The sequence below is a fragment of the Mauremys mutica genome, chromosome 2, assembly GCF_020497125.1.
Source record: "Mauremys mutica isolate MM-2020 ecotype Southern chromosome 2, ASM2049712v1, whole genome shotgun sequence".
NCBI classification, from domain to species: domain Eukaryota; kingdom Metazoa; phylum Chordata; order Testudines; family Geoemydidae; genus Mauremys; species Mauremys mutica.
In genome coordinates this window covers 71,810,267-71,831,580 of record NC_059073.1, presented here as the reverse complement: position 1 = coordinate 71,831,580, position 21,314 = coordinate 71,810,267, and the positions used below count along the sequence as shown (strand labels likewise).

General features: G+C 41.0%; 1 protein-coding gene across 3 annotated transcripts in view; it reads right to left on the bottom strand.

The window, feature by feature from the left end:
- The window catches only part of ATP6V1H (ATPase H+ transporting V1 subunit H), a 74,406-nt gene that overhangs the window by 35,375 nt on the left and 17,717 nt on the right, over positions 1 to 21,314 (bottom strand). For all 3 annotated transcript variants that reach the window (XM_045006381.1, XM_045006382.1, XM_045006380.1), the window contains 5 exons: positions 16,004 to 16,117; positions 14,741 to 14,845; positions 11,832 to 11,885; positions 2,078 to 2,175; positions 196 to 388 (listed from right to left, as the gene is read on the bottom strand). In XM_045006381.1, coding sequence (XP_044862316.1) covers positions 196 to 388; positions 2,078 to 2,175; positions 11,832 to 11,885; positions 14,741 to 14,845; positions 16,004 to 16,117 — 564 coding nt within the window. The remainder of the gene's footprint in view (positions 1 to 195; positions 389 to 2,077; positions 2,176 to 11,831; positions 11,886 to 14,740; positions 14,846 to 16,003; positions 16,118 to 21,314) is intronic.

Here is a 21,314-nt window from a genome sequence, read left to right as displayed (position 1 = left end):
GTTCAAGAAGGCACAGAAAGCTGCATCCCTTTTACCCTACAAAGAATCCACATATTAACTCTGACTCTGAAAGGAAAGTCAGAGTTAATGTAGACTACGCATCCAACCCAGCATGCCAGGAAATAATCTATGGAAACACTTGGGTAAGAGACAAAACCATGTAAATCCACTACAATTACAGTCAACTTCACTTACCCGAAATGCTGCAAGGATAATTCTAGTTACTTTCTCTTTGACAGATTCTTGGAGAATGTCAGACAGAACTGGAACAATATTATATCGACGCAGATATTCACACATTTGAGGACTGAATGCCAAGAGCCATATGGAGAAAATCATCTGATACTGGAGCTGGAAGCCACATTTGTTACTCAGGACTCCCATGATACTGAAAGACATAATTAACATAGGCAGTAGTGTAAATGTTTCACAATGGGCAAGTGGACTGTGTATATGACCCTGAACATGTAAGATTTTCTTTAAATTAATGTTAGCCAGAGAGCTCACTGGCAAAAGCTAAGAGTTTTAGGTACAAAACTAAGGATTGGATGAAATCAGTAGTTCATGATCCCCAGCGCTTGCACTTATGTGAGCAGCCTAATCACTTTATTCAGTGAAGTGTTCATGTTTAACAGGTTACATTTCCAAGCCTTATGGTTGCAAAAAATGTTTTCCAAATATGACCTAATGCAGTACTGTCTGTTTTCAGATTAACAGCCAATATATGATTAGAGTAATCTAGTGAATGTTAATGTAATTAACATACTTCATTGTTATTTTAGGAGAAACCTGCATCTACTCTGGGATTGCATTATGGAGCTGGAGAGTGGGCAGAGAGCACAAGCAAAGACAGACCATTTTCTTCCGATGTCCCCAGTCTCCTCTTGGGCTGTAATAATTTAAATACAATGTATGCAAAACGCAAACTAATGAACACACTATTCATGATGAGTCTTCTAACCGCAGCCTGTACTCAGAGTCATGCCAGGTCATGAAAGTCACAAATACATATCACCAAGCATTAGACGGGACTATGACAACAGTAATATAGCTGCTGAACAGAGCTTTCGTGTGTGTGTAAAACAACAGATAGAGCTGGTCAAAAGTTTTTAAATAGAGTTTTTTGATGGAAAACGCTAATTTGATTAAAACAATGTGTTTTGTTGGAATATTTTGATTTTGTCAAAATTTTACAAAAAAATTATCAAAGTGCTTCATTTCAGCAAAGTCAAAGCACTTTGTTTCAACTTTATTATTTTGGCTTTGAAATTTTATTATAGTTTATTACTATATACTATTTGAAAGACACATGTCCTTTTAATAAGGTAATTGTGCAGCATGTTGATATTTCCAAAACAAAGTTTTTCAGAATTTTCATTTCACTGGAAATTGACTTTTTGATCCCCTTCAAGGCAAAAGGAAATTTTGAAGTGTCAGAATTTCCAACAGAATGAAAATTTTGAATTTCAATCAGCTCTAATAACAAGTCACTTACAATACAGAGGTTTACATAGTGATCTTTTCCAAGTAAGGCCAGTGATAAGTTTCTGAACTCATGCACCATTTATTCCTCTTTGAAAGAAATTGACAGGGTTTGGGTAGAAAGTGATCTACTAAAAACATTACATAATAAAATGGAGCTATAATTCCAGAAAGTATAACTCTTCACCAATACTTGCAGTAATCTTTAATGTAAGTTTCTACTGGACCTTTAATTTTTATTTAATCTGTTTTCAATAACCTGCAGTATCTCAGTCTCATATATAACAAACCCCCAGCATGGTGCTCTAACCTTTAAGACAAATAGCTATGATCACCTTTAAGTTATTAATAGAACACTTTATGAAGACCTAAAAATAGTTATGTGGCCTCAATGAGTACCCACATTTTTCAGCTCATTTGTTTGCATGCAAGCGTTACTATATGAGCACAAATAAGAATTTCATGGCTACAAGTAAGAAAGTTTTTTGAAAATTAAGCCTAAAGAGTTCAATTGCAAAGAAGGTCATTTGGGGAATAGCCTATTGTGCATGTTTGAAATGTAGCTATTCCTGCATAGAGTAAGAAAGATACTCACCAGTTCACCCCATCTGCTTCTACCCATGCAAAACGATATTCATTGACCCTGAGCATCAGCTGCAGGCATCCAGCAACACACTGTACATATTGGGAACTCTAAAGAGGAAACAAGACCACCGCCTTTATTTTTATGATTAAGGAACTAAATAGTCTTGAAATTTTGTAAAAATTTCAGTAGGCCAGAGATGTTCCTGTTCTGGACACTAGCTTTCATAATAGCTATAAAGGCTCTGGTTTAGTCTCCAAACACCAGTGTTTCCTGAACCGTTCAACACAATCTTTATAAGGGAGTACAGAAAAAAAATTACTACAAATGTGAATTTTTGGAAGAAAGCATCAAATTGAAAGCCATTTTTCTAAAAAATTGATATAACATATGTCCTGCAATGGTGTGTCCATAATTCAGTCTAAACTAGTCCAGGAGATGAATCTATGCAACTGGCTGCTAGTAGAAGCTCTAGCAAAATATTATTAAATCTGTACTTATAACTGTGACCAGATTTGCTTTATGGAAGTGTTCAAGTACCATTAAAAAAGGGAGGCAAGTACTCAGGCACGCAGGAACATGCTTCACTGTTTCATACACCTCCAAATTTTTCTGCTAAGAAAATGCTTGGAAACCTGTGCAAGTCCTTTGAAAGGTTATTGAATTTCTGACTTTATTAATTGCAGCTTGAGAATGTTACCTTCACCACCAGCTTTTCTCACAATGAAGTGGGATGGCTCTCAGGAGGTGAAGTGCTACCTAGCCTCTTCATATTAAGAAATTAAGATTTTTGTGACCAATCATTAATACCTCTTGGGTAATACATTAATACTATACCTCTACTCGATATAATGCGGTCCTTGGGAGACAAAAAAAAAAAATCTCACTGTGCTATAGGTGAGACCGTGTTATATCAAACTTGCTTTGGCTCTTCCGTTCCTTGTTCCCTGACCACCCTCTCCAGAGACCCCTGTCCCTAATCACCCCCAGGAACCCATCCCTTACCCAACCACCCTGCTCCCTGTCCCCTGACTGCTACAACTCCTATCCACCACCCCCTTCCTACACCCTGACAGGCCCTCACTGGCAGCGGCGGGATGCGGAGCACCAGCCTGCTCCACTCCACCACCTCCCAGGCGCAGCGCTCCACTTCCAACCACTGGTGAATGCGGGGAGGTTGGGGGAAAGGAAGCTCTGTGGCCCCAGCTATGTCACTGGGGGAGGGGGTTGGGGAAAGGTCCGGCAATCACCTGTGGCAGGAAGTGGAGTGCAGTGGCGAGCTGGCAGAGTGGAGCGGGCTGGGGACAGGAGGGATCCCTTCCCCCAAGCCCCCCCCCCAAGCGACACAGCTGGGGCAGGGGTGAGGGAAGCAGAGCGGGCTGCTCCTGGCCCCCCGCTATTCCCTCGAACCACTCTGGGACTACAGGGCCCCCAAAATTGCCCTGCCCCCCCAGCTCCTGCCTCCCCCCAAGACCCTCTGCCTCTTATCCAACCCCTCGGCCCCGGCCCAGCCCAGGACCCTTAACACGCTGCTCAGAACAGCGTGTCAGAGCTTTACCGCGCTGTATGTGAACCCGTGTTATATCAGGTTGCGTTATATCGGGGTAGAGGTGTACTTTGCTGGTATTTAGAAAAGGTTGACACTTGATTCCATGGTGGAAAATGAATATTCTGTCAATGCAAACAAGGTAGAAACATTCATTGGAAAGCTTGAAAATTGGTCTTCCAGAGTACAGAGAGGAAATATGGAGTTCCCTTTTTCTCCCCAGCATGATGGGAACTGCGGTGTCAGTCAGGAACAATTCAGCGTTTGAGCAACTTCAGATTTAGCTGCAGAACTATTATTCAAAGCTTGCATTTAAAAAAAAAAAAAAAAAAGGAGGTGGCTCACTAACCACCTTCCATTCAACAGACCACTGAGTCTGCAGCACCAGCAAGTCATTGAGAGACAAAAGTCTAGAAGTTGCTCTCTAGCAAGGATCTGAGAAAACGGTCTAAAGGAATATCACCTTGCCTTTATTGAAGTTCTCATCTTCTTACCTTTGTGATTTACAAGTGTTATTAGAAGTTCCTTCATTTGATGAAGACCTAGAACATAAATCCCTATACTTCAGAAAATCTAAGCAGTAATCAAACCAAGATGGTGGAATACGGAATATTGCCACAGATTTGGCAACTAACAGGATTTCTTACAAGAGGCAGATTTCCTGGAAAAATCAAGAACTCTAACTGTAATCTTAGCTCTGTCACAGAACCCCTCTATGGCATTGGATATAAATTCAGAATCCCCAGGGCAGAGATTAGAGTGAGAAAAGAACACAAGGTGATGGTCAGTCATGCATCTTGAGCAGATAGAAGGATTAGGGGAGAGCAAGAGTCACACCGTACAGGGCTATGAAGCCAGCAACAATATTTGCCCACTGGAGGCAATTGTTGCAAAAATTAGATAAATGCATGTTAAATAAGTATTAGTGTCTACAGGCTCCAAAAAAAGAATAGGATATACAAAAAGAACACCGCATATGGTAAGAGACAGTCCCAGTCCCCAAAACCCAACAATTTAAATAGAGAAGGGAAGAGCTGTGGAAAGAATTTACGCATGCATCATGTTTCACTGCGGCTGCTGTGGCCATTTTATAACACACATCTGGTTTCTGTGCACATGAAACCAAAGTCCTTTGTTTGCTTATATAAGTATAGAGCAGTTCCTCGCACTACATTATGGTAATTCTTTGCCTTGTTTAGCAGTTCGTAAATGGCCTCGCTGTCTAAAGCATCTCAGCTAGATTTATGCATAAAAATACCACCAGAAAAATAATATGTATTGTTCCCCAAAATTCACCTCCACATTTTAAAAGGTGTATTTTTAAAATTTCTAAACATTTTATTTTATTGTGTTAACAAAAGAGCATGTAAGCTATATACCAAGAAGAGTTCCCCAGAAGTGAAGTCTGCTATAGTGTGGAATAATCTCCTAAAAAGAGGTGGAAAGCCCAATCATTTGCTATGATATGTTCATTAAAACATACACCAATACTCTTTTATGAACAGTCAATGAGTTTAATGGATTAAAAGGTTTTCCCTCCCATATCTCAATCTCAACAGCTCCATGATTGCAAGATACATACATAGTGTTGACTGAAATTTAAAGTGTGATTTGGTCTGCATATTGTACTTCTCATAGCAGCAGCAGCAAAGTTCTCAAAATGTGATGAGAATGGTACTTTACTCTGATTTCTCTCAGATTCTCAAACATCTTGACTAATTTATCGGAACATACTTAGACATGTTTTCCTACAAGCCTGTATTTTCTCCAAGTGCCTCTAAAACAGGGGTCGGCAACCTCTGGCACGCGGCCTGTCATGGTAAAGCCTCTGGCATGCAGCCTGTCAGGGTAAAGCCACTGGTAGGCCAGGCTAGTTTGTCTAGCTGGTGCATCCGCAGACACTGAGCCCCGCAGCTCCCACTGGCCACGGTTCACCATTCCCAGCCAATAGGAGCTGCAGGAAGAGGTGGCTAGCACTTCCCTAGGCCCGCGCCGCTTCCCACAGCTCCCACTGGCCAGTAACGGCGAACCGCAGCCAGTGGGAGCTGCGGGGTTCCGTGCCTGCGGATGCACCAGATAAACAAACCAGCCTGGCCCGTTAGTGACTTTACCCAGATGGGCCGTTGCCAAAGGTTGCCGACCCCTTCTCTAAAACATCATGGTAGATCAGCAACACTGTAGAAGGTCAAGAATTTCAAAACACTTAAAGGAGGAAAGAAATTTCAAGCAAGTCCTGGATGAAATGAAAAGGTAAGAGACAATAAGAGATGCTTATGCTGTTCCACAAGAACTGCAAATGAATTCGTTCCCCCCTCCGGCCCCCAATTCTACCTTTATATAACCAGAAGCTGAAGAAGACCACACACTGATAATTAACAAGGACATTTATTTCAATCAATAGTATTGGCTTTCATAAATCTTGCAAGTAGAAGGTAACAGATTCATAGAAATCACAGAATATCAGGGTTGGGAGGGACCTCAGGTCGTCATCTACCCCCTGCTCAAAGTAGGACTAATCCCCAACTAAATCATCCCAGCCAGGGCTTTGTCAAGCCTGACCTTAACATGGATGGAAGCATCTGCTGTACAAACCAAAACTACTAGCTCTTGAAACAAATTAACTGTATAAATCTAAAAAAATTTAGTCATTTATCTGCAACATAGAAAGTATCTCTATTACTGAAACTAAGAATTGCCAGATCTTTAAGACACAATCATAAAAGTTATCTCCCAATACTGCTTTCAATGAAAATAAAAAAAACCCTCATTTTTCATTAGGATGAGCCATAATTTCCTCATGTCTGCATAAGAGGCTGTCATTGCATCCTAAACTCAACCTCAGTTTACATACTGAAGGATATGTGGAAGTAAGCTTACTCACTGTTCTAAGGCCCTATGACAAGGGCCATCTGCATAATGGAGACTTGAAACAGCAGTATTGCAAAGGAGTGTCTGAGAATGTTTCAATCTCCACTTTTAGGCCTTGTCTTCTCTAGGAAAAAATTAAGGGGGTATTTTTAACCCACTTTAATCTAACCTGCATTAAAACTTTAGTGAAGAAAAGGTAAATTGCAGTTTTAACCCACATTAGCAGGTAACAGTGACCAGTTAACATGGGTTAAAACGACAACATACTTTGTTTTCACGAACCCAAATTAACACCCTAGTGAATGCAAGTTAAAAATACATCTTTTTCCTTAGTGAAGATACTGTTTTACATTTAAAGGAGATGCAGCAACTCCAGGTGTATACTTATAAATCTCCTAAAAAGCCATTCATGCCTTTAATTTTAACACATTCTTTGGACCCTAAAAATCATCAAGTGTCAAACTGTTTATCCTGCCACCGCTTTTGCAAGAGTAGTGGAGTGAAATTTCTTCACTATGCCACAACAATATAGAAAATTGAAGTTATGAGGTTCACTTTCACCTACTACGTTGCCAAATTGCATTCTGAACTGCACTGCCTATATTACACAGAGGAACTGAGTCTAACCTTCCATTATAAGCCAGTACACACTGCTGTTTCCCAGTGTCCAAGGCCGAGGAGACAAAGTGTGGAATTCCGCTCTCCTCCTCAGAACTCAGTTTACTCAAGTAAAAAGGCTTGATAATGCCTAAGAAAGCACTAAACTTTCAAGGTACGTTTTTGTAGCTGCATATTGTAGAGGTTTATCTGGGGGGATTTTATATGTAATATTTTCTGCAGTATTTACAATAGGATACCTTAAGGAGACAGAAGCAACTTACCCTCTGAATTTCCTTTGCTGCCAGTCAGAGTTTGATACTGAACAGCTAGTGTTCAGTTTTTAGTATTTAATTGCCCCTTCCTTTCCCCATCTCATAACTGGAATGATGCTACCACTGCCAGCTCAATGCAGATGTAATTGTAATATCCTGACTCAATGTGAATTGATAAGCAGAAGCACTAGTGTCCCACACATTTCATTATCAAATACCATTATGCAGCACATGTTTTAGATCAGGGGTCGGCAACCTTTCAGGAGTGATGTGCCGACTCTTCATTTATTCACTCTAATTTAAGGTTTTGCGTGCCAATAATACATTTTAACATTTTTAGAAGGTCTCTTTCTGTAAGTCTATAATATATAACTAAACTATTGTTGTATGTAAAGTAAATAAGGTTTTAAAAATGTTTAGGAAGCTTCATTTAAAATAAATTAAAATGCAGAGCCCCCCGGACCAGTGGCCAGGACCCGGGCAGTGAGTGCCACTGAAAATCACCTCGCGTGCTGCCTTCGGCACCCGTGCCATAGGTTGCCCTCCCCTGTTTTAGATAAATACTTTTGTTTCTTGGTGCCATCAAGTGGCAAAATTGTGTAGTACAGCTTGAAATCAAACTGCTTTCTATACTTGCCATCACAAAGACTCTGCAGTCAGAACATCTTAACTGTTCATCCATATGAAATTAAACAGTTAAACTATCTACTGCCCAAGTAGGTTTCATTTTGTTAAAAAAAAAGTAATATGGATTTTAAAGTATTTAATATATCCTTAAGTTCACACAAGCGCATTTGTTTTCTGCAGAAGTATATTTTTATAGTTCAAGAATTTTGATTCAACAGGTACAACATTTTGAACACAGAACAACAAACAAAAAGCTAAACTATTTCACTGTATTCTAGAAGGTCTACAAGACATGACATGTTTCAAGCCAATACAATTTCGAAGAGTGGCTAATAAGCCCTTGGAAAAAGTCAAAGTTCAGAATTGAAATGTTGACTGTTCTTAATCAGATCACCAAAAAAGAGACACTAACAAAGCAAAACTGGATTATTTTGCATTCAGATGTCCCTATTTGTTTTATCTAGACTTATGCTTCACTCATTAAGATTTCTGTTTTCATAGAATATCAGGGTTGGAAGGGACCTCAGGTGGTCATGTAGTCCAACCCCCTGCTCAAAGCAGGATCAATACCCAACTAAATCATCCCAGCCAGGGCTTTGTCAGGCCGGACCCTAAAAACCTCTAAGGAAGGAGATTCCACCACCTCCCAAGCAACCCATTCCAGTTCTTCACCACCCTACTAGTGAAAAAGTTTTTCCTAATATCCAACCTAAACCTCTCCAACTGCAACTTGAGACCATTACTCCTCCTTCTGTCATTTGGTACCACTGAGAACAGTCTAGATTCATCCTCTTTGGAACCCCCTTTCAGGTAGTTGAAAGCAGCTATCAAATCCCCTCTCGTTCTTCTCTTCTGTAGACTAAATAAATCCCAGTTCCCTCAGCCTCTTCTCATAAATCATGTGTTCCAACCCCTTAATCATTTGTGTTGCCCTCTGCTGGACTCTTTCCAATTTTTCCACATCCTTCTTGTAGCATGGGGCCCAAAACTGGACACAGTACTCCAGATGAGGCCTCACCAATGTTGAATAGAGCGGAACGATCACGTCCCTCGATCTGCTGGCAATGCCCCTACTTATACAGCCCAAAATGCCGTTAGCCTTCTTGGCAACAAGGGCACACTGTCGACTCATATCCAGCTTCTCGTCCACTGTAACCCCTAGGTCCTTTTCTGCAGAACGGCTGCCTAGCCACTTGATCCCTACTCTGTAGCAGTGCATGGGATTCTTCTGTCTTAACTGCAGGACTCTGCACTTGTCCTTGTCGAATCTCAACAGATTTCTTTTGGCCTAATCCTCTAATTTGTCTAGGTCCCTCTGTATTGTATCCCTACACTCCAGCGTATCTACCACTCCGCCCAATTTAGTGTCATCTGCACGTTTGCTGAGGGTGCCGTCCACGCCATCCTCCAGATCATTAATGAAGATATTGAACAAAATGAGCCCCAGGACCGACCCTTGGGGCACTTCACTTGATACCAGCTGCCAACTAGACATGGAGCCATTGGTCACTACCCTGTTGAGCCTGACCATCTAGCCAGCTTTCTGACCACCTTTTAGTCCATTCATCCAGCCCATATTTCTTTAACTTACCAGCAAGAATACTGTTGGAGACCGTATCAAAAGCTTTGCTAAAGTCAAGGAATAACACGTCCACTGCTTTCCCCTCATACACAGAGCCAGTTATCTTGTCAAAGAGGGCAATTAGGTAAGTCAGGCATGACTTGTCCTTGGTGAATCCATGCTGACTGTTCCTGATCACTTTCCTCTCCTCTAAGTGCTTCAAAATTGACTCCTTGAGGACCTGCTCCATGATTTTTCCTGGGACTGAGGTGAGGCTGACTGGCCTGTAGTTCCCCAAATCCTCCTTCCCTTTTTAAAAGATAGGCACTACATTAGCGTTCTTCCAGTCACCTCCCCCAATCGACATGAGTTTTCAAAGATAATGGTCAATGGCTCTGCAATCATATCTGCCAACTCCTTTAGCACCCTCAGATGCAGCGCATCCAGCCCGATGGACTTGTGCTCGTCCAGCTTTTCTAAATAGTTCTGAACCACTTCTTTCTCCCCAGAGGGCTGGTCACCTCCTCCCCATGCTGTGCTGCCCAGTGCATCTGACCTTGTTCGTGAAGACAGAGGCAAAAAAAGCATTGAGTACATTAGCTTTTTCCACATCCTGTGTCACTAGGTTGCCTCCCTCATTCAGTAAGAGGTCCACACTTTCCTAGATTTTCTTGTTGTTGCTAACATACCTTAAGAAACCTTGCTAGTTACAACTCCAAGTGTGATTTGGCCTTCCTGACTTCACTCCTGCATGCCTGAGCAATATTTTTATATACCTCCCTGGTCATTTGTCCAATCTTCCACTACTTGTAAGCTTCTTTTTTGTGTTTAAGATCAGCAGGCATTTCACTGTTAAGCCAAGCTGGTTGCCTGCCATATTTACTATTTTTACTACACATCAGGATGGTTTGTCCCTGCAACCTCAAAAGGATTCTTTAAAATACAGCCAGCTCTCCTGGACTCCTTTCCCCCTCATGTTATTCTCCCAGGGGATCCTGCCCATCAGTTCCTTGAAGGGGTCAAAGTCTGCTTTTCAGAAGTCCAGGGTCCATATTCTGCTGCTCTCCTTTCTTTCTTGTGTCAGGATCCTGAACTAGACCATCTCATGGTCACTGCCTCCCAGGTTCTCATCCACTTTTGCTTCCCCTACTAATTCTTCCTGGTTTGTAAGCAGCAGGCCAAGAAGAGCTCTGCTCCTAGTTGGTTCCTCCAGCACTTGCACCAGGAAATTGTCCCCTACACTTTCCAAAAACTTCCTGGATTGTCTGTGTACCACTGTATTGCTCTCCCAGCAGATATCAGGGTGATTGAAGTCTCCCATGAGAACCAGGGCCTGTGATCTAGTAACTTCTGCCAGTTGCTGGAATAAAGCCTCGTCCATTTGCAGTTTCATACCGGAGCTCTGAGCAGTCACACTGCTCTCTTACATACAGTGCAACTCCCCCACCTTTTCTGCCCTGCCTGGCCTTCCTGAACAGTTTATATCCATCCATGACAGTACTCCAGTCATGTGAGTTATCCCACCAAGTCTCCGTTATTCCAATCACATCATAGTTCCTTGACTGTGCCAGGACTTCCAGTTCTCCCTGCTTGTTTCCCAGGCTTCTTGCATTTGTGTATAGGCACTTAAGATAACTCGCTGATCGTCCCGCTTTCTCAGTATGAGATAGGATCAGAAGATCTAATAATCCAGTTTCCTCATCAATTAGAGAAATAAATTATGTTTACACCTATATTTAACAGGTATATACACATTTTTAAAAGCCATCACCACTAAGACTATCAATAATGGGGAAGCTGGTTGTAATTCTGCTCTCATAAGTCAGTAGTATTCCAACAGAGTCCTTGGTCTTAGCTTCCTAGCACAAGACTGGTGGAGGTTCCACAGCTCTTAGATTTGACTCCCAGGAGTCATTAGAACCTGGCAGATTCCAAGTCAGGCCACTCATCACAGAGTCTGAATATCCCACTCTGCATGTTCCCACTCATTCCCTTGAGTGCACATGAGGCAGAGGTCTCGAAGTAAACCCATACAAGAAGAAAACAGTATAAAAATAAGCCCCAAGGGGGGAGAAAAATAAATTTAAAGGTGTAAACATAGGAACACCTTTAAAATGAATTCTCCCTTGTCCCAACTTCTCCCTTTCCCCCACCCCATGTAGCTTTTAGGATTGGTTATAGTCTGAGCCTCTTTTTAAATTGATACAGTCAGGGTTAAAGTTTGGTGAATAATAGAGACTGTTTAATGTTTTAGGAGGCCACTACATTAACAAGTTACAAAGAGATACTCACATCACTGGTTGAGACTGTTCCTGTTTCAATAACACCCATGGTACCACGAAGTTTCTAGTGCAAAAACAAAAATTGTTAGCTTTTCTTGTTAAGTCAACTATATTGCTATTACAATAAATTTATGAAAATCAGGATTGTCCCTTAGCCCTACAGAACAATTTCCACTATTTTATCCAGGCCAGTTGAGTGTCCCAAATGTCACTGTCCTCCACTACTTTCATTCAGAGACTATTCTACAGCCAGGGCCGGCTCTAGACCCCAGCGCGCCAAGCAGGCGCGTGGGGCGGCCCTTTCCCTGGGGGGCGGCATTTGGCTCCGGTGGACCTGCCGCAGGCATGCCTGCGGGAGGTCCACCGGAGCCCGGGACGAGCGGACCTGCCGCAGGCATGACTGCGGCGGGTCCCCTCTTCCCGTGGCTCCAGTTGAGCTCCCGCAGGCATGCCTGCGGGAGCTCAGCCGGAGCCGCGCGAAGAGGGGACCGGCCGCGGGACCGGGGAAGGGGCGGCGCTGCGCACGGCTGCTTGGGGCAGCCTATTTTCTACAGCTGACCAGATCTGTTGGAAAGTCCTTTCACATATGACAAAACTGTATCTAGCTAAGTCAATTTCTAATGAGGAAAAAAAAAATCACACTGATTCTACTCTCACAAATCAAGGCTACAATAACTGGCAAATAGCGAAGCATCCTCTCACAATCCAATGTTTTGGATTATCCCTGTTTACACAAAGGTGGCAACAACAACAACAGAACAATAATACCCAAGTGGTCCAGGACAGTGTAATGAGATACACTGAAGCACATTTTCTCCTTTAAGTTCTTGTACATAACACCTATTAGAGTTAGCCTCAGAATGGTGTAAGCAGAAAAAGACTATAATCCTGCCTTGGATAATATCAATAAATGACAGTGAAACTGGTTGAAACTTCAGGAAGCAAACGCAAAACTAAGTGTAACTCACACACCTTCTGGGTGTGGTGTCCTGTCCCAGCTAGTGGCACCAAAACCACTTAGAGACAGTTAAATGCGTCTGCTCTACAGCCTTAGCTAAGAGCCAGTTGGCTTTTAGCTCATGCAATAGAAGCTTATGCACTAAGCTCCAGAGGTCCCAAGCTCAATCCCGCCTCAACTGGGAAGTTTCTGAAACTCAGGATGCGCTTCCTCAGCTAGAGGAAGTATGTAACCCACGCATCTCCTGGGTGTGATGTTCTGTCCCATCGGGGGGGAGGGGGAGAGAGAGATTAATAAGTTTGCTCTACAGCCTTAGCTAACAGCCAGTTAGCTTTTGGCTCACACACTAAGCTCCAGAGGTCCCAGGTTCGATCCCACCTGCCAACAACCGGGGTCTGTTGGCATTACATAAGCAGTCCAAAAGAATCCAATGTGAAGCTATATATTGGCCAATGGCACTGAAGTATAATTTTGACATCATTCAAAGTAATTTCCCTGCCTAGAAGAGAGTCAGAATTACTTCCAGACATCACAAAATACATTTCAAAATTTTAAAAGGTGTATTTATAACAATGTTCTTTATATTTCAAACTCAACTGCAAGTGATCTAAAAACACTTGAATCAATTTGAAGATATCAAGGCACAGCTCTGAGTTTTTAAAAATAAAGTCACGCTTTTAAGATTCTTGCTTTTATAGAAACCATATGGTCGTCTTCTTCTAAAGGTCTTTAATTTCCAAAAATATTTCTGAGTAAAGTTCGGTCAGAAAGCCTACTGAACTGTATGACACAATTTATTAGAATTCAGTTTCACTCCAACACACCCTTATTAGAGAATGACAAACTGTTTGTTTTTGTAAACAACCTTACACAAAAGTAACACCACCCATATGAAACAGCAAAGAAACATGGTTTTGCTTCTGAAGAACAAGTCATTCTTACTATACTGGAGCTATTGTCACATGCCAATATTGCTCAAACATTTATGCATTTTTAGGTGGCTTCACAGTTTCAGATGTTTCAACAGTTCAAAGAGGAACAACTTTTTTTTTTTAAATGGACTCTTCAATCTAGCAGAGAAAGGTATAGCACACTCCAGTGGCTGGAACCTGAAGTCAGATTAAGTCCAACTGGAAATAAGGCATACATTTTCAACGGAGAAGGTAATTAACCACTGGAACAATTTACCAACAGTTGTGGTGGGTTTTCTATCACTGGCAATTTTTAAATCAAGATGGGCTATTTTTCTAAAAGATCTGCTCTAGGAATTATTTTTGGGAAGTTCCATGGCCTGTGTTTTACAGGAGATCAGATTAAATATTCACAATGATCCCTTCTGGCCTTGGAATCTGCCTAAGAGTGCAGTTACACTCCAGAAAGCAACAAGAAAAGGAGTTCTGTATTCATTTGCTATAGATGATTTCCAAAACTGTTCAGCATACAAGTCAAGACATGATTTTTTCGCCAAGTGCAAGCCCTCCAAAACAAAAAATATGGGATCTGAAATAAAAGGATTATGTTCTCTCTCACTCAGTCACCAGGAATCAGCATCTTTGTTATTAAACATAAAAAGCAAAATGGAGTGCAGTTTGCTCTCTCATAGCTGTGCAGACTCTGTGGAGATGGCACTTTTCAATCAATCACGAAAATAGATATGCTGAATGAGAATGTGCTTGTTTCCCCTCCCTCCCCAAAAATCCTCCTTTTCTTACTCTAGCTGGAATTGAATATACTTTCGAATACTGTATATGTGAAGTTATAATATTTCTTACTTTAGAAAGCAAGTCTAAGGATTTGAGATTTAATTGTAACTGGTAATTACTGAAGTCTAAAGCTCTTTTTAAACAAATAACACATTTTGTTAATATAGTTGCACATTTACACTTTGCAGGGAGGTTTAAAAATGTAAGCCTTTTGAGAATGCATTCTAATTTTTTGTTTAACTTTAGTTTTTTTTTTACCTGTGAACTAAGTTGAGTTTTAATCCAGTTGAAATAATAATTCAGATCACTGCCTTCCATCAGCTCTTTTCCCCAGGCAGCCAATTTGGCAATAATTCTTGCTGCCTGAAAAAGAATTTGGTAAATAGTGATCAAAGATTGAATGGAGAAAAAAATACTGCTGTATGCTTTGGAAACCAATTTTGGGAAAAATATTGCTACTTACACAAATGCTGCTGCTTTATTCATTTTTCAAAGCAAAGCCTTATGGTCTGATTTATTTATACCTAATATTTGTCCTTCAGCTTTTTCTGTTGGCTCGGCCCCATTAGTATGCAGAAGCAGTGTACACAGATCAGAGGTTATAAAATAAAAGAAAAATCTAAGACAGCATTGTTGCAGTCTAGGGCTTGGTCCTGCAACTGGCTCCTTTCGGAGGCAGGTGTCCGCCAACACAAAGCCAGTTGCAGGATCTGGTCCTAATTGGGTATTTAACATTCATTAATGTAAATTTGCTTAATTTTAAATATTTAATGCTCATAAATATCAATACACAAAGAAACTTTAAATAAGTACATGAATCTTCTGAGGAGGAAATGGTACAACATAGAAAACAGGTTTTCATAAGTAGTTCTTCACAATGCCTATGACATGTGAGAAACATACAAACTGGATCAGTTTTCTATGCCTACAGTCTTCCCAAGACAATTTATATGCATTCAAAGAATTTTTTGAGGAAAACTGTCAAATTATGCAGCAGGACTTGTACATCCTGCAGTACTCCAATGCAGCAGACAAGAGAACCTATAATAACCTCAACTTTTACAAATAATATATGAAAGTGAATAAAAAAATTACTGCGCTTAAGGTTTGAAAAGGTGCTACAAAATTTTATACTAAAACACAATTACAGAGGGATCATTGGGTGGCGGCTATTTTCTAGTAACTAAACAGATTTCTTTAAAGAAAACTGTTTTTAACACAGATATTCCCTGATCAATGAGATGGGAATGATAATTCAGAACAAAGAACCATAGTTCCACATAACACTATTTTGATTCCCAGGAAAAACAGCATGTATTTTGTAACAAATGGGCATGCAAAATTTGTTGTGTGATAAAACTGGTTTGCCTGACTTGTAAAAGAAAAGCCTTTTACTACAAAAGGAACTTAAGTTTTTTTTTTGTTTTTTTTTTAAGTTTTATGAATCTGTGAAGTCCAAAAAGAAAATAGGTTTATATTTTCACCACAGCATCTTTGGAGACAGACGCATTTAAAGCTTACCATGTGCACAGTGAAGAGATCTTGGCGGTTCAACATAGGCAGAAAGTAGGACCATGCAGTGCTCTTACCACGTTTTGCATAGTCAAAGAAAATACTAACACGCTGATGATTTTCCTGCAAAGAGAGGGGGAAGAGAAGGAGAAGCTCGTCAGTATTTCAGTCACAATTTTATGTTATTTTTTCATTACATTGTCTTATATTCTCACGAAGTACATTATGAGAGATACATTTCCTGTGTCAATCCCTCTCATTTTAACTACTACCACATACCATTGTTGGATAGCCAAAGTGTTGAAACCCAGACTTTAACTGCTATTCCATGCTGGTTCCCCATCAACCCCTAAGAAATCGATTCCTCTCTCAGGCCTGGTCTACAATACGAGTTTATATCGAATTTAGCACCATTAAATCGCATTAACCCTGCACCCGTTCACACAACTAAGCCGTTTATATCAATATAAAGGGCTCGTAATATCGATATCCGTACTCCTCCCCAACGAGGGGAGTAGCGCTGAAATCGATATTGCCATTTCGGATTAGGGTTAGTGTGGCCGCAATTCGACGGTATTGGCCTCTGGGCACTATCCCACAGTGCACCATTATGGCCGCTCTGGACAGCAATCTCAACTCGGATGCACTGGCCAGGTAGACAGGAAAAGCCCCGCAAACTTTTGAATTTCATTTCCTGTTTGCCCAGCGTGGAGCACCAATCAACACAGGTGACTATGCAGTCCCAGAATCAAAAAAGAACTCCAGCATGGACCATACAGAAGATACTGAAGCTGATCTCTGTATGGGGAGATGAATCTGTTCTATCAGAACTCCATTCCAAAAGACGAAATGCGAAAGCATTTGAAAAAATCTCCAAGGCTATGATAGACAGAGGCCACAAAAGGGACTCAACACAGTGCTGCGTGAAACTTAAGGAGCTGAGACAAGCGTAACGGAAAGCCAAAGAATCAAATGGACGCTCACGGAGGGAGGGAGGGGGGACTGAGGACTCTAGCTATCCCACAGTTCCCGCACTCTCTGAAAACCATTTGCATTCTTGGATGAGCTCCCAATGCCTGAAGAGTCAAAAACATTGTCGCAGGTGATTCAGGTTATATGTCGTTAGCTTCCCCCCCCCCCCAAAGAAAAGGGAAAAAATCATTTCTCAACTTTTTTCAATGTCACCATGTCTACTGGATGCTGCTGGCAGACGCGGTGCTGCAGCGCTACACAGCAGCATCCCATTGCCTTCCCTTCCTGATGGCAGACGGTACAATATGACTGGTATCTGTCATCATCATCCCATGAGTGCTCCTAGCTGGCCTCGGTGAGGTCGGCCGGGGGCGCCTGGGAAAAAATGGGAATGACTCCCGGTCATTCCCTTCTTTAAGCTTTGTGTCCTGGAGATTCAGTCTTGCCTGGAATATCATAGCAGCTGGAGACTGCCTCCCCCCCGTTTTCATCTCTGATTGCAGACGCAATAAAGTTAGTGTTGTTTCTTATTCATGCATTCTTTAGTACTTCATCACACAGATGGGGGGATAACTGCCACGGTAGCCCAGGAGGGGTGGGGGAGGAGGGAAGCAACAAGTGGCGTTGTTGCAGGGGCACCCCCTAGAATGGCATGCAGCTCATCATTTCTGCAGGATGTCTGGGGCTCTGACCTGGAGCGGCTGTTTGCCTCTCTGGTTCTTTAGTAGACTTGCCTGATATTCTAGGCAGGACTGACTCTACCTTTAGACAAAACTTAAAGAAGGGAATGACCTGGGGAGTCATTTCCATTTTTGTTTATGTGCTCCCAGCCAACCTCACCAAAGCCAGCCAGGAGCACCCATGACAGCAGCAGATGGTACAATATGACTGGTAACCGTCTCTGTTAACTTGCAAAGGCAAGAGGATACTGCTGTGTAGCACTGCAGTACCGCGTCTGTCAGCAGCATCCAGTAGACATACGGTGACAGTGAAAAAATGCTGAACGGGCTCCATGGTTGCCGTGCTATGGTGTCTGCCAGGGCAATCCAGGGAAAAGGGCGCGAAATGATTGTCTGCCGTTGCTTTCACGGAGGGAGGACTGACTGACGACATTTACCCAGAATCACCCGCGACACTGTTTTTGCCCCATCATGCATTGTGATCTCAACCCAGAATTCCAATGGGCGGGGGAGACTGCGGGAACTATGGGATAGCTACCCACAGTGCAATGCTCCGGAAATCGACGCTAGCCTCGGTACATGGACGCACCCTGCCGAATTAATGTGCTTAGTGTGGCCGCGTGGACTCGACTTTATACAATCTGTTTCCAAATACCAGTTTCTGTAAAATCGGAATAAACCCATAGGGTAGATATACCCTCATACTCCCAGTTATACTGCAGTTTATGCAGTGTCTGCTTAATGGAAAAACATGCTTCTTTCTGGCTCAGACATTCAGACTGAAAGATTACATAGCTACTGTGAAGGGCCACATTTTCAGAAGGTTGCAACTCTACCTCCATTTCAGCTTAATAAACTCTGGGCATTAACTTTTTTCCACATTATTTCTTTCACACACAAATGACAATTTGTGTGCGCATATTTGCACACTGTTTTGCACTTTCAAGTGTCTGTGCATGCACAGGAATGTTCCACATGGCCTTGAAAATCTATCCTGAAGACTACAGTTGGTGCTTATCTCCAAATGCAAGCTCCCATAAGAGGAATTGGAGTCGTACAACAACACTAGCCACAGTTTTGTTTTTTTCTGATTTGTTTTTAATGCTAGTTTCAAAAGGAGGATACCAGCATGATTTATATGGAACTAAAGTTTGAGAACCGTACACCATAGTCCCCAAATAATCTCAACATTTTCATCTAACTTTCTTAAATCAAATCATTCAGATTGGGATACATTATGTACAGTATAAATACAAAATAGTATATAATGTCATGGAATTTCTACTTTCACTTCCTACCAATGTGTAGCTTAGGAACATGAAATACACAAGGTACACAAAAACATTAGCTGTTACTGCTTCTCAAGATAGCTTTCTATGAAAGAAGCTCCCCAGTTTAAAGAGATCATGAGAAGTTGTGCATTTTGTTTTCCTCCACTCCAATGAGTTAGCATCCAAAGAAATATCCTTGACAGATGCAAAGATTTCAACACCATTGTGTAAACGCTGTGCTGCCATCTTTAACAGCTAACATGAGCCTGCATTGCTCACTAATGTTTGCCTTATTCCCCTTCTCCCTCCCCCTAGACCCACTCCAGATAGTTGTTAACCAAGTCTTTTTGCATTTCTTTTCAAGTCTTCAGACTGATAGAGGCAGCACAGCTGAATCGGGTGATCAGCATTTCTTCCCTTGGCATCAATATCATGTTCTACTTCAAGAACTAGATTTCAAAGAATGTGTTTAACAACAGTTATTGACAGCAGAGGTGTAAAACAGTGATAGCAAATTGTTCCCCGCTCTCTACAATAGAGCACCAATAAGGATGCAACAATGCTCCTTCAGGATGTGGGTAGCAAAAGAACAAAGAAAAAAAGAATCCAAAGAACATCTTACAGTCAAGGAATTAAAGGAATAAAATTGGAGCTGCTGATGAGCTGAAGAGACAAGATGAGGTATACGAAAGCTAAAATATCAGAAGAGCAGTGGAAAACCTCTCTATTTTAAAATTACAAGCCCACCAGGAAAGAGAATCACTCTTAGCACCTACAAAATGAATACTGTAAGTTATAGAATCAGACTATCATACTCCCAGAGACTATACCAAAGTTAAAAATCCAGCTCTGATAGCTTTGCACTCCCTCCAGAAACCTCTGGCCCTCCAAGTGTTCTTGCACTCTAGACCAGAAGAAGTTAACAGACAGAACTGTTTGGGCTTAAAAAAAAAAAAATTACCTATACTGAGTAAAGAACTTGTCAGAAGCCAGATAGAGAAACAGGAAAAAGGGAATATAATTTGTTACAAGTTTCTTAACAGACCTTAATCCTACCGCTTCAGGAAAGAGTAGAAATTTTAGTAAGCTACAGCAGTACACTTAAGCTGGAGATGGAAGCCTCAGTTTGATATCCATCAAAACGAAGAATATCATGTTGTGATCAAACATTTGGAGATTAAAAATAAAGACAGGCATTTACAAGCTTCAAAAATATTAAAAAGGAGAAAAACAGGACTAAACACATTTGAAATTCCATTGCACTTTTCATAAATTGTCATACTTGGGTATTTAATTTGATTTAACACAAAAACCCGTAGCCAAGATATTTTAACACCACTTTATTTCTTAACATCAACATGATGGCTCAATAATAGAACCAATTAGAAAACTGGTTTCCCTCCCATTCCAGAAAATGTTGCCCCTCCCTTCAAAAAAAATCATTTTCAAAGTTTTCAATGGAAATTTTTTATTTTTATCAAAAAGCAAATTTTTAGATGAAAAAATTGAGTTTTTGATCAAAAGCCAAAATGTTCTGCGAAAAGCATAAACTTCACAACATTCTTTATTTCATCACAAACCCAATTTTACATCAAAAAGTAATTCCAACAGAAACTTTTTGACCCACCCCACTCAACTATACAGCTTCTTAATTCTCTTAAACAATTCAAATGAACACACAGTAAAAGGGATGATTCCCAGACTGTTACACATATTTAGGCTACAGAACAGGTTTTAATGCAGAGTTACTCTACCGTATAGCTCAGAGGCCATTTAATATGTTGGAATAGTAAGTGTATTGTTTCGCTTTCCTACAATGCATTTGCTAAAAAATGCTTTGCTTTAAAAAAGAATGGATACTTTCATTCATAATGACTATGTGGAAAGCACTCGGATACTATAGCAATAGGGTTTCAGATTGGCATCTGAAATAAATACTATGATTAATATATTAGAGGTAGACTGGTACAATATGCTTATAAATAAGTTAGGTGCTTGAAAAGCAATACCATATGACTCCCCAAGTCAGCAATACTGTACATTATTTTCTGTGGTTCTCACCCAAACCCTATCTACTGATGGACAGGCAATATCTTAGTGTTCATATGCTTGGAATATTTCTACTGCTCTGGTTAACATTCATGCTGTTATGAGGGCATTGTGGATTGAGTCTGAATTTACTTCCAGCTTGTTCATACATTTTGATCCTGGCTAGCTGTATAGGCTGAGTGCTACTGACGTTTAACTCAGAATTAACAAAAAAAATTTGAAGCTACTATACCACATTGCCAAGACAACAAACTGTATTTTAATGACACAGTTTCATTATGCATATTGTCCTTTATGTCACTTGATATGAATTTTACTGTTCCAAAGTGAAAAGTGAATAAAATTCCA